Source organism: Solanum tuberosum, unplaced genomic scaffold, assembly GCF_000226075.1.
Source record: "Solanum tuberosum cultivar DM 1-3 516 R44 unplaced genomic scaffold, SolTub_3.0 scf00104, whole genome shotgun sequence".
Classification (NCBI taxonomy): Eukaryota; Viridiplantae; Streptophyta; class Magnoliopsida; order Solanales; family Solanaceae; genus Solanum; species Solanum tuberosum.
In genome coordinates this window covers 1033030-1047344 of record NW_006239030.1, presented here as the reverse complement: position 1 = coordinate 1047344, position 14315 = coordinate 1033030, and the positions used below count along the sequence as shown (strand labels likewise).

The 14315-nt window shown below is 33.6% G+C and overlaps 1 protein-coding gene across 1 annotated transcript; it reads right to left on the bottom strand.

The window, feature by feature from the left end:
• Positions 1-2237: 2237 nt before the first annotated feature.
• Positions 2238-9368, bottom strand: LOC102604407 (transmembrane protein 205). The gene is made up of 3 exons (XM_006349139.2): positions 8980-9368; positions 8592-8811; positions 2238-2607 (listed from the first exon to the last, which is right to left on the bottom strand). The coding sequence occupies exons 1-3, from the start codon at positions 9183-9185 to the stop codon at positions 2392-2394; spliced, it is 642 nt and encodes a 213-aa protein (XP_006349201.1). The 5' UTR covers positions 9186-9368; the 3' UTR covers positions 2238-2391.
• Positions 9369-14315: the final 4947 nt, after the last annotated feature.

Below are 14315 nucleotides of genomic sequence, written 5' to 3'. Positions count from 1 at the left end.
AATTGAATTTAAAAACAAGCTTTAAAATTATTATTTTTTTTTGGGGGGGGGGTGGTTTGAAGGTAGGGACAAAATAAATTGATTTTTTCAACAAAAAAATAATTGTAATTTGAAGTTGGAAGAGAGTTTTGGAAAATGTTTTCCTTAAGTTTAGAAGGGAAGTCATTTTCCTTAAATTTGAGGAAAATGAGTTGATTTGGAAAACATTTAGCCCAACCAAACATGAGAAAATTGGAAAACATTTTCCGGAAAATGTTTTCCTTCATACCAAACACACCCTAAGAGACCACTTGCTATGCCATGTGAGTTTAGTTAGTCAAGTAGAGGGATGCTTTTAAGGTGGTCAATAATTCAAGGATGAAACTAACAATTCACGTTAAGTTAAGACGTGTTTTCAATACTTTTATCCCCAATAATACAAATACATCTGTCAATGTAGAAGGTTATTATATCAAACTCTGCTCATAACGAAAGCTTATCACACCGAACCTTTTCAGGTCCCTAGCTAGTGAGTGAGTCCATAGTGACAGCTGAATCTTGATTCACCTATGTTTAATGCCTATCTAAATCCAACAATGCACATGGACCCTCCACTAATTTCCCAAGAAGGTACTCCTTTTTTTACTCATCTGTACACGCAATTAGGCATTAAGACCCCAATTTTGTCAATTTCCTTTTTTTCTTTTTCTTTTTTTCCTTCATGCATAATTGATAATTTATTTTCTTAGCTATATATGCATTGTATATCCAATAAATATTATGGATAAAACATCCAGCGCGGTGGAAGATAAAAACAAAACAAATAAAAGTTGTAATATTTTGAATATTATTTTTATACATTTGACCTTTTTTTTTTATTATTGCCAAAATGTGTTTTTTTTCCTCCTCCTTAGATTTTGACAACACTTGACATGTGATTTTGAAAGATCAAAATGTGGGAAATGCCCTAGAAGTTGAGCCCCCAACTAGCATTACTTTCTTTTCAACTCAGTTGACATATTAGAAGCTTCATTTATATTTTTCATAGAGTTAAAAAAGTATTCATGAAATAGTATAATATTCCTCTTGAAATATACGAGAGAAATATGTTACTTGTATCAACTCCATTGCACAGGGGCTAGCTGCTGACCGAATTAGCAACGATTGACATTTCATATTTCTATTCAACAACGTGTAACGTATTATCATATATTAGAAATAAACGTTTTTTTTTAAATTATAACAATAATGTCTAGGCCAACATGATACACACGCTTTGAGTAATCTATCTAATGTTGTTACCTCCTCCAACACGATTAAGATTAGTCATATCTACTAAAAATTGAACAAATTAAAGAAATAAATGTCTAAGGTAGGTACACTAAGACAAAAAGAAAGATGTACCTATTTAATTTATCTCAAAATCTTGTCTTATTTTACTTAATTAGCAGTGTTGTTATAATAAGCCCTTTTCGCCTAATTTAAAACTAGTTGAAGCTATGGCACAATCTTTTGACTTTTGTGTTGGAAAAAAAACAAAGATAAATTGTTTTAGATGAGTAGGAGTGAATTGTAAATTGAGTAACTTTATAAACAAAATAGGACACATTATATCAAAACAATTTAAAGTAAGAAAATAGAATAATCAGTTTATTATAAACTCGGAGGAGTATAAAATTGAATTTATAACTCTGGAACTTCAATATTCAGACATCACAGAAACTAGTGGTATCGAAAATTTTGTTTGATAACTTTGAAAATTAGTAATGATATAATTGAGACGTTTCTTCAAGAGTTGAAGTTATAATTTTGTACTACATAAGCATATAAAAGTCGAAATCGAACAAACTATGATTACATGAAACACTATATCACTATCAGTATTTATTTTGCAATAAATATCCCAAGTATAGAGTCTACAAGGAACATCAACATCATGTAACATTAAACACGTTCGTTGAATTCAAATAGCACCCGGCCTAAGTCTTGTTTGGTGGTGGGTAGGGGGTCTGAAAAAGACTTGGTTTTGGTCATTGATAAAGGTAGACAACCAGCTAAATTCATCAATGACATCATTATGAATACCTCCAATAAATTAGGATGGTTGATGGATTTACCAGAAAAATTATGTAGTTTGAGTAGACATCAAATTCAATCTTGCACGCAGCAACTTAGTAAATACGAACAAAGAAAATGTTAATCAATCAATTTTGGTTCTATTCAGACTTGTTGAACTTATCTTTTGGTTTGATATCAAATTGAGTAACTTGGTAACGTGTGTATTTTTATTCTTACTTGGTGTCAAGTTACATTTTAACACAATACACAAGCCATTAGAGGAATGGTAAAAACTAGAAAGTAGCAGACAGACTAATACAATTTATAGAGCAATTTAGAATATCTCTAAACAATCTAGAGATCCAATTTTCCTGCCAGGTACCAGGAATGCACTGCGAGGCAACCGAAGGAGAAGATGTTAGCAAGGGAAGATAGGCCATGAATCATCCCAAATTTCTTGTTCATTGCTGAAAGCTTTGGATTGACCTTTGCGACTTCTTGGTTCTTCGTCCATCCAACTTCTTCCCCGATGTTCGCCTCCCTCTCTATCTTATGCCTTTCCTTCATCATCTGCTCAACATCAGACGAATTATTCACATCAGAATCCAATGAGAAAACTGATTAAAAGACTTTTCTGTGACAATTTTCAAACTACTAATTTAACAGAAATGAGATGTTCAGCATCAGAGAATGTCCCAAGTCGGAGCAGTGCTAAGATTCCAGATGTCATCTCAATATCAAGACTAACATATTTGTCTGCAGTAAACCTCCAATTTTTAAGAAACGAAAAATAAAATAAATGAAGCTGCAGACAGAGAACCTAGGTAGTAACATGTTTCTACCATTCATTACTTACTTTGTAAGTAATTTAGACTTAATGAACATATAGAAACAGAAAGGGGGAATTAAATACACTTAGGCTAACGTTGCACATTCCCCTGCCTGATAGATGATGCATATGATGATATAAAGTGGATTTTCCCTTCACGGATAGCCCACATCTTTTGGGCACATGAAAAATGGGACATTGGAAATCACCCTCAGATCTAACGTTAACAAAACATGATGAATTATGAGAGAATATACGAATAGTTGCCACTCTTATCTTTAACCTTGACAAGCATTCTCTCTATTTCAATTTATGCGTCTTAAAAATAGAATGTCTCTCTCTGGCAGAGGGATAGTTCTCAGTTTTAACCCTTTTAATGAAAGATAATCTTGTCATTTGGAATGGAAGGGGACTCACGTAGGTGGATGATATGTGGCAATATAGAAACTGATGGTAGCAGCATTGGTTATGTGGGATAGCAGAATTTGAGTTGGTACCATGATGGAAGTAGGGCAATACTTTACTTACAAGTTCGTCTCGGTGCAGAACTCTTTTACTTGGTATCTCACTGGGCTTTATGCACCCCACACCAGAGGTGAAAAGTTAGAATGTTGGGAAGAAATCGCAGCAATGAAGGAACTGTGTGAGAGTCCCTGGATTTCCCGTGGGGACTTTAATACAGTTAGATTCATGAAGGAAAGAAGAGGATGCAATAGGATAACGAATGTTATGTCTGAATTCTCTAAGTAGATGGAGGATATGGAGCTTCATGATCCCCACTTGAATGGGGGGAAATTCACATGGTTCAGGAAAGTCAATCACCAAAGTACTGCCAGGTTAGAGAGATTCCTCTATTCCACGGACTAGGAAGAAGATTTTTAAAATATCAGACAGAAGATACCACCTAGAGTAAATGAAGGGCAATGATCCAATTTTCAGTGTGGATATAGACATCCGTTCAAATTTTATGTACAATAAACATACAAATTTCAAAATTACATTAAAAAATACTACCCATTTAGTAATGTTCAATAAGATCACAAGGAAAAATTGTTTGATGAATGGCACAAACAACCAAGGTGTCACCTACATGAATCATCACTATCTATTTCTCTCTATTTGGACTCATTTCATTTCAATATTCCATAATCGAGGTTTTACCCCTTTAAAGGTTCTATGTGTGCTCAACTGACATGCAAATTGCTAGCGAGATTAAAGAAACTCATAGCAGCCAAGGTTGTACATAACGGTCAATGAAGTGGATGAAAATCATGGGAGACCAAAGTTCATATCTTAGTAGATGCAAAAAACATTAACTGATTCTTCCCATCTGCCCAAGTCCTCGTGTTCTGGTGGCAGAATAACCTAGTATTGGTACTAGTGAAATATAAAAGATACTATGTCGAATGGTCCAAAGTCGCACAAGCTAGCCCATACACTTTATTTATCTATTTTTTAAGAAAAAAAGAGATCATAAATTCTCCTACCAAACACTAGACCTCGTGAACCAACATGATTAGACCTTAATTTCAACTAGTTGGTATTGCTTATATGGATCTCTTTCTAAAATGGAATATTTGATTACATGAAAATTTTGCATGGGTTCAAGAAGACGGTAAATCTTTTGGGACTACTTGCATGTGAGGGATCAAAGGAATTCAAATGGATTCCGACAATGTTGTCAAAGGTTCAATTGAGGCATGCTTAAGCCATGAAGCTCAAGGTTGGCGCTTCGCGTCACTAAGGTTGCGATTCAGTATAGGCAAGTTACTAAGGCATGCGCTTCATTGTCAATAAGTTCTATCTTGAACAGAACGGTACTAAACAAAAAAAAAACATGATTAGCAAAATACTTTTTTTTTACAATTAAGGATATCACTATCAATGAAGTTGTCACTTTTTCTTACATTTTTATTATTTTTCTTTGTTTCACTTTTTTAACTAAAACCCACACTTGGATTGCACTTGTCGCTTAAAGCCTGGTAGACCTGGAGCACTTTTTTATGCTTTTCACCTTTGACAACACTGGACTCTGGTTACAGAGGTTAAGAAAAATCAGATACATGTTAACATGTTGATAGAATTCTGAAGGATGGTCAACAGAGCTTAAGAGTGTCTTTGCCTGAATAAGGAGGATCCAAAATGCCATGGTACCTAACATAACGAACCATCCCATGCAAGTATTTAAAGAACCAGATCAGCATTGTCAGAAAAGCAAAACTTGGAAGCAGATGACTAGAACATTAACTTTTGGGACCTCATAAAAGAGGAATGAAAATTCTATTGACGAAATAAATTTGAAATTTGATATTTAAGAATTTTGTTTTTTCTGCAAATCACAAAAGAAAGGGGATTGTGTCCAAATGACAATTCCATATCAGTTTTATTGTTTCACTCACGATTATTAATATTAGACCTTCTCTTTTAATAATGATCGTCCCATGTCAACTTGCGTGCGTTTTGAACATTCCACCAAATACTTACAATCTTCTACCAACACAGGTACTAGAATACCGGTAACTTTACACTTGAAAGAAATGCAAAGAAATCGCCTATTTGTCTGAATCGGGATCTCCAAGGTTTGCACCCACTTCATTAGCCACTAAGTCACACCCTTGATGCAGTTGGTTGTTCTTGTTCATATTAGACCTTTGACAAGCATATTCTGGATGTACTTATCGAAATTAATAATGAGTGAAAGTGAGAAGCTCAACAGATCAAATATGTTGTTCCTTTTGACAAGTAATCCAGGTTATATATAACTTCTCCCTAATGTTCTTAAGGAATTAGTTAGCTCTTTTTAAAAAAAATGGGAATCGGTTTAGTTCTTTAACTTTTTCATTTCTTAGTTTTTCATTTATTTACTCCTTTAAATATTTAATTATTTACTTTTTGATAAGTAGATACCAATGGTACTACCATAAGACAAGTGGTCCTTGCAAGGACAGCTTTAACATAGTTTTTTTTTTTCCCTGGGTAGGTCCAACAAAAGAGGTGAAACTTTTGCAATTTTTCCAATGACAGAAATTCTGTTTTATCTTTCAAAGTTGGGGTCCTCTGGTAGTTCAGCAACCTGGCAAACTAACCAGTACAACATGCCCAGTGTAATCCCACAAGTAAGGTCTAGGGAGGATGGTGTGTAGACAAGCTTACCCTTACCTTGTGAAGATAGAGAGGTCAGCTCAAGTAAAGCATATCAAAAAAGCCAAGTATGTAAAACAAATACAATAGCGAAGAATCTGAAGAAGAGAACAGTATCAAGAATAAATAATACAACAAATGAAGCAAAGGGAAACAACAGGCAAAATTAAACTGGAAGATTAAGATAGTAGGAGAGTAATAATAATAATAATACTGATAATAGAACTAGACAACGTTGGATTACCTACTAATCTTCTACCCTAATTCTCAACATCCATATCTTCATATTAAAAGTCATGTCCTCGTTAAGCTGCAATTGTGCCATGTCCTACCTCTCTTCAAGGCTTCTTCGGCCTACCTCTACCCCTCCTTGTACCCACTATAGCTAACCTCTCACACCTTCTGGAGCATCTGCGCATCTTCTCTTAACATGTCTGGACCATCTCAAACTAGCCTCCCTAATCTTATCCATCATGGAGGCCACACTCACCTTATTCCAGATTTGTTCATGATCTTATCTCTCCTAGAATGTCCACACATCCATGTCCACTTCCTCATTTCTGCAACAATCATCTTCGGGATACGTGAGTTCTTGACCGGCCAACACTCCACTCCATACAACATACCTAGTCTAACCACCACTCTATAAAACTTACCTTTAAGGCATGGTGACACATTTTTATTACAAATAGTTATGGTCTCAAACCTCAGCAAACTAATCAGTGTAGTAACAAATAGTTGTGGTCTCGAACCTCAGCAAGCTAACCTATCCTGGTTACTCCCGCTTGACATTCTTAAACTGTTTGTAAAATGCATATTACCTCTTCCTAGTTTTGAAACTCACTAATTTGACCAATCATTGGGCAGAGTACTAACCCTCCTTGGTGAGTGGTGACTACTACTCTTTTCACCCAACCAGAGGATAAATCATGAATATACACATTGAGAGTACTCATCAGATAACGGAATTAATAAATTATGTTTTTCCTCTACAACTATAGTAACATTAGGAAGCCGCATAAAAGTAACAGGAGAGTGACATAGTGGAAAGCACAACAATATCAATAAAGTTAAGATAGTTATAAGATTATTGTATTCTTATACAATTACTCAGTAAGGTTTAGATACTAAGGGGGAATAGTAAATTCTACTGCTTCCTCAATGCAAAAGCTAAAGTCACGTAGAAGGAAGATGTCTTAAAGTCCTACAATCTCTATCGGGATCCATCCAAACTCAGGTAAGATCAGAACACACTGGAAGAAAAAGGTCCATATGTGTTGTACCAACTCATTAACATTGTTGGTACACCTGCACAAAATCTTGTATCTAAATGGAATCTTATTAGTTTGTCAAATATTTGTATGTGTAGAAAATAATTAAGACAAACTCATAATCTATCTTAAAAATCTAAAGATTGATTATTGTAAAGAAAAGTGTCCAGATCTGGCAGGATAGCAAGATGGATATTAAGGATTAATCTATACAACTGCAACTATTTAGGGATTACTTTAATGGGGAAATTAGCATTGTTAAGCCTGGAGAAATAGCAAAGGGGTAAATCGTTTGTTTTTTAAAATTGCAAGTAGTGGACTGGCCTATTTCGCTACCACAAGGAGGCAACTGGAGGTGCTAAAAGCATGGGAAGGAATTCACCCTCCTTGCAATAAGTTCATGGGAGTTCATGCCTTCCCCATATTTCCAAGTATAGGAAGTAAAAATGGAAGATTAATTAGATCTTGCCCCTCTCCCAATTTCCTTACAGTCCAAAGACACACTGGTCAGGCTTTCTTTTCGATTAACTTCATCTCTATCCACACACTTTTTTGTCATTTTCTAATTCTGGCACAAGTAGTGTTTTCTCCAGAATAACAATAAAATGTTTAAAGAACAGCTCTTATCAGTCTCTAGTCATAAGGGGACTCAGAAAAAATAAGCATTTTTTTCTCCTAAATAACAATAAAATGTTTAAAGAACAGCTCTTATCAATCTCTAGTCATCAAGGGACTCAGAAACCAAGAAATGATAATTGTTGACAGTCTACAGTAAAACCAAGGGCCAAAATTTAAGATAACCCCATTAAAAGTGGTTTCCACTTTCCACTCAAAAGGACATCACCTTGTAAGCCTGCATCAGCATTCCAAAAGCCTGTAAGGCCTATAGGTGAAACTTTTCTGTAATAGCAACACAGCCTTATTATCCATTAATCACTTCTGAAACTCCTTCAAAATAGCAGTTTGGCCATCAGCTGCAGCATAAATGGTTCTTTTTCTGATGTAACTATCGTATCCCTTATCTTAATGGGGGATAAATCTATAACATATTCCTGTGGCCGTGTTTCAAGAAGTTGACCATTAATCAAACTGATTTATTCCCTTAACCATATCATTTCATTTAAGTCAATTCAATGGATTCTAATTTTCAAAATTCGAACTTTACAAACCAAGTGGTTATTCTATCTATTTTCAGTAACCTTGGGAGGTTTGCTGTGACAACTGCACATCACAATTGAACTATAGCAGTATAGCCAAGCCTATCAGTACTCATTTGGACATAAAATGTTACATCACATAATACAGTCTAGTACCTGAATTGTCATAGGAGTAAAGACAAAGAGATTGCTGAGGTTGAAAGCAAATGCAGCAAGAATGAACCCAAGTTGGTACTTCTCAGAAGCAGAGGCAGTCTTCCATGGATGCAAGTACCCAAAAGAACCCACAGACACAGCACAACATACCCCCACCATGGAAAAGTAAGCAGGGAACATTTTACTCTGCAGATTCCCAAACTGATGCCTTGGCAAATTCCTACAACAAAAATACCCAAATTATCTGAAAACCCATTGAGCTGAGTGATTACACGGGATTCTTGAAAAGGGCATTAACTAACTTGGGGTTTGAGGTGCAGTTAATTGCTACTATTTCAAATAGAGGGAAGAAAACTAAAATTAGAAGAAATGGGGGTTAAAAACATACTTGAACATGATGATACCACCGATGAAAGTGACCCATAGAGCAGCACCAAAAGCAGTTGAATAGCAGAGGAGATGAGCTAATTTCAGAAAAGTTGCGAGCTTTGGAGGATGTTGACCATCTGATTTTGAACCGAAAGTTTCTGGAGAAAAAAGTACTCCAATTGCCAAGAAAGCTACAGCAGATAAGAATCGTGTCATCCAACCCATGGTTGCTGTTCTTTGATCGAAATTGTTTTTGCTATATGATGAGAAGACGAAGAAGGAAGTGGGTTTCTGGTCAGAAATGGTGGATCTTGGCTTTGGTTTTACCTACTCCTACCACACTTCGAGAAGCTTCGAAACTTCTGTTCCAGTTCCTCCTACTATGTGGTTTCAGTCTATAAAATTGGTAGGTCATTTCTTCGCATAATACATAAATAAATATTTCTTTTAACTTGGTTTTCATATCTCTCCAATTTTAAAAGTTTATAATAAACATTCTCAGTTTGTATAAATCTGAACAAGTAAATAAATGTATCATGTATCCTACGTGACATACTATATGGCGATTCACATCCTATATAACAAATATGTGTATCTACTTATTTGAGTTTATACAAGTTTGAGTATCCACTTATTCACATTCTTGAAGGACAAAAATAGTTGTTAAAATCAAATTAAACGACATATTTATATATTATGTGTTTTTCTGAATAAATAATTATGATATTTACGATAAAAGTACATTAATTTTAAGTGATAAATATTATTTTTTTTCAGAACTCTTTAGAAAGTTGCAATTTTAGAAATTCCTATATAAGTAAAACCTTCTTCTAATGAATATCCACAAAATGTTCTTGTACATTCACCTAGTTCTATAAGCTTTTTGTATATTTTAGGAGTAGTATATTATTGAGGCACTTATTATTTATAATTTTTGGGGTGATTTCTCTTTAGGTAAATAAAATGTTATACATGTTTTAAAAAAATAATCTCAAATACGATAATATTCATATTTTCTCTTCAATATCATTTATCTATGTTGATACTATTTATATTTTATAACACGTTATGATATGATTTTCTAACCAATTAAAACATTAACTAAATTGATAACTTTGTATCGATTTTGTTAAAAATAGATACATCTATTGATATTTGATTGGGGTGACTAGTAATTTCTTCATTCACAAAACATGTTACAATTTCGTTAAACAATAGTAAAAGAAGAAGGGTTATGTATACATGAATAAGGTGATAGTTAGCAAATAAGGGGTAATGTAACTCTTAAATGAATTTGATTTATAAGTTTCACCACTGTCATATAAAAGGAATGAGTTGAGGTCATTGAAAGACACAACAAAACGGTGAAAAAGTTTCTCTAAACAAAATAGTGTAGTTGTTGTGGAAAATAACACAAGACTCCTAGTAATCTTGTAAAAATCTGCTAAGACAGTTGATGGTAATAACTTATATATCCGATTGAAGAAGAAAAAGGTATGTCGCATAAATCTTCTAGTTTAATTACTTCAGTGGTATCAAAGCAAAGTTAGTTAATTATATGTGTTTGTCTTTCATTATCATATAGTTAAAATTTAGTGAAAGACGTATATTTTGACCGTATAACAATTCAAAGAATTTTCTAATTTTTTTATAAATGTAATGACTTTCTGTCATCACAACTTTTCAATAATATATTATTCGTATATTTTTCTTATATCAAACGAAGAAAATATGAGTGTTGAAAGTTCACGGCTCGAACTTTAAGAAAAAAATTGAAATTTCTCAAGCTCATTTTCTATCTCTACAAACTTTTGATATGTGCAATACATATATCACTAAAAGAATGTTTTCAAATTTCAATGATATATTATTTGTGATTTTTTAATTCAAAACGAAGGAGATTCAAATATCGAAAGTTGACTACTTGAAAATATAATTTTTAAATTCTAAATTCTAAATTTTTTTAGACAGATTTCAATGGAAAAGAAATTGCATGCCAAATTTATTTATTTTTGGAATGATTTATATATCATTCACAGAGATAACGAATTCATACCGGTCGATTGGCATCAACTTAAAAGCATTTCACTCGCAAGAAGTATGATCGAAAATTCATTTTTTAAGTAATAAAGATAGTTAGATTGTTTTAGGTAAAATAAATTTTTTGACTCAATAGACATTTTATCTAACTTTTCTTTCTAAAAAATGGATAAACATTAGTTTACTTTAATAAATCGACATGATGTGTAAATAATGTCCCTAAAATGGTTTTTCACAAATGGTCTCCATAAAGATGCTCTTCATTATTATTTTTTACCGGATAAACAACATTTTCTTTAAATATTAAAAAATGGGCTCCAGATTTTTTTATCGTTTGTCACCCGTAAGTTAATGATATAAATTAATTTTGTCTATAAAATAGAAATTTACAATATTTTAAAACTTCATAAGGTATGCCTTTTAATTTATAAGCAAAAATTAGTACTTGTTTTATTTTAAAAAGAATGAAAATAACGTTGTTTTTTAAGAGTCGCCACTTAATTTTTAAAGAAAAATTAAGAAAACTAATTTTTTTCAAAAGATTAAAACAGAAATCAATTGAAAATATTAAAGGATTCGGGGTTCACATTAACATTTCGGAAAGGATTTGAAAGCACCCGGAAATATTTGGCTAGTTATTTTAAAGAAAATTGGCATACTTGATTAAATAGAGAGAATAAGCAATTAAGACATAAATTCATTTTTGGGGGAGAGGGAAATATTAAAAATATTATTAAGTAAAATTTTAAAGTAATTTAAGTAGAAAAATAAGCATGATTATTTAGTCTTTAGAAAATCCCGAAGTGACTATCTTTTGGGGAATTGATTAGGAAACCTTAAAATTAAATAAACACGTAAAACACCTTGTAGCAAATAAATAGATAAGGAAAGAAGATTTGGGCCCAAGTCTGGTTCTGTCCACCTGGGCCAGTACTTGGGCCTAATTCTGATTTGGCCTTTATGGTCATTCACATCATCTGTACATGTCTTAGTCTAATATAAAGAAAATATCTTTCTTTTGGGCCTTGGGTCCAACTCTTCCACATGTCCTAAACTCTAACAAGATAATAGTAAGTGGACTTAGGCCCAAAAAATAACAAAATATGACTTTTGAAATAAAGAGTGGGCCTTTGGCCCAATTTTTCAATTCTCCAATCTGCTGCATATTCTCTCAACTTCGGGACCTGTTCGTCGATTTTAATGGCTGGCTGACTCGAAAAGGGTTTGAATTTCAAACAACCCGACATGCAAGAAAAAATTGAATCCAATGGACTCCGACGGCGTTCACATGTGACAAGAATGAATAAAACATGTAAGTAACAAATCATTGATTTAATGGAAAGGCATTAAGTAAAAAGGAACCAATATGCTATTGTTTCGAGTATCGAACATTATAAAGAGATGAAGAAAACTCAAGCATGATTTAGACCGTGATATGAAACAATTTTAATTTGCCATAGCAAATCATTACTCACAGAAAAAATTGACAGTAAGCAAGTTCAGTGAATAGGAGCACAATATATGAAATTCCAAATTCTAACTTAACCAATCAACCACATAAAAGAAAAATCATGATTCAAAAATATATGTCATAAATTACATGTGACTCTAAATATGTAGCAGATGGCAAATTACTACTATTCTTATCAATGAGCAAGACTATAATGGATTAATGATGAGAGTTCACATGCTACAAATTAATTGACAAACAAACAGAAGAAGATTCAATATTGAGATTAGAGCATTCAAACTTAAGAAGGTAGATCAGCTCATACTAAAAAAATAAAAATACTAACGGACAAGCCCAAATGCATAACAGGTTCACAAGGCAATATGCTAAAAATAAAAGGAAACCAAACAGGAGGGAGATTTAAGGAGAAAGATTACTTCGACAGGTTCATTTTAAAACAAAGACAAAACAGATCAACTTGTGGAAACAAAAATGAAAAAGACAGACCACTTACTTAAGCAACCACATTCAACAAGTTAGTACAAAAATCTTATCTCAACCTGATAAGGATAAGGATGTAGAGTCCTAGTACGTTAGTATGTTATATGTAGTTATTTTCGCTTCTCTTTAGGTCTCTTATGTCCAAAACACTCCTTTCTCATCTATACTTGTACATGTATAAATATCACACATCATATCAATAATACTCAAGCTTTCATAATCATATTCAACTCTTATATGGTATAAAGAGCCTACTGAATAATTTAACGAGTACTGATCCTTTTTTTTTCCAGTATTCCGACGTTTTATTTTTTTATTTTTTTTTCCAGAATGTTTGATACTTTCTCTTCCTCGTCCCCTAACTCTCCAGCAGTCACTCTCAATCAAGGGGGTGTCGTTCAGCCCTCTCAGTTGATCTCTTTTAACCCTGCGTCCCAACTATCCTTCAAATTAACAGGAAGTGCAAATTATCCAACTTGGAAATCCCAAGTTACAACACTATTGTTTGGTTACGATCTTCTTACATTTGTTGATGGCTCACTTCCCATCCCAAATGTGCAATCTCTGGACAAAGACAATAACCAAATTCCCAACCCCAACTTGAGATTGTGGCAGCGACAAGACAGTCTTGTTCGCAATGCTATTATGGCATCAGTTGACGCTACAATCGCTTCCCTCATTGCCCATGCTTTCACTGCCAAAGAAGCTTGGGATATTCTCCAAACAACTTATGCTAGTAAATTGCACTCAAGAATTTTCAGTTTGCGCGGTACTCTGGTAAATGTCAAACAAGATACACGTTCAATCAGTGATTATATGAGAGAAATCAAGTCCATTGCAGATGATTTGGCTTGTAGTGGTTCACCCATTAATAGCGATGAACTTGTTATTAAGGTGTTGAGTGGTTTAGGTACCGAGTACAAGGAGTTATCTGCAGCAATAAGAGCTTGTGATAATCCTATCACTTTCGAAGAACTCTTTGATAAACTCCTCGCACAAGAGATGTTCATCAAACACTCAAAACCTAAAGTCGAAACACAAATGATCACTGCTCAATTTCATCAACATTCCACAAACAATGGTCCCAAAAATAGACAACCTAACTCTTCCAATCGTAAGAACACTACTCCATCTGGTTCCTACAACTTCCGTAACCAATCTTCTGCCTCGAATAACAATTTCTTCACCCAGCAGAATACCACCAGAGGCAACAACCAGCGTGTCCAATGTAAACTTTGTGATAAGTGTTGACACCCAATTTTGGACATCCACAATATAGATTAATCATCAAGTTTCTTCAATTTTAAACGATTTAAAATAATTAGTTTATAAATATATATATATATATATATATATAGTTTGCA

Bases quoted from the DNA above. Each gene is read 5' to 3' on its own strand.
- LOC102604407 (XM_006349139.2), bottom strand. From the start codon at position 9,185: ATGGGTTGGATGACACGATTCTTATCTGCTGTAGCTTTCTTGGCAATT. The intron at 8,812-8,979 runs GTATGTTTTTAA...TTTTTGTTGTAG, and splicing joins GGTGGTATCATCATGTTCAA to GAATTTGCCAAGGCATCAGT. The intron at 2,608-8,591 runs GTACTAGACTGT...GATGTTGAGCAG, and splicing joins TTACTCCTATGACAATTCAG to ATGATGAAGGAAAGGCATAA.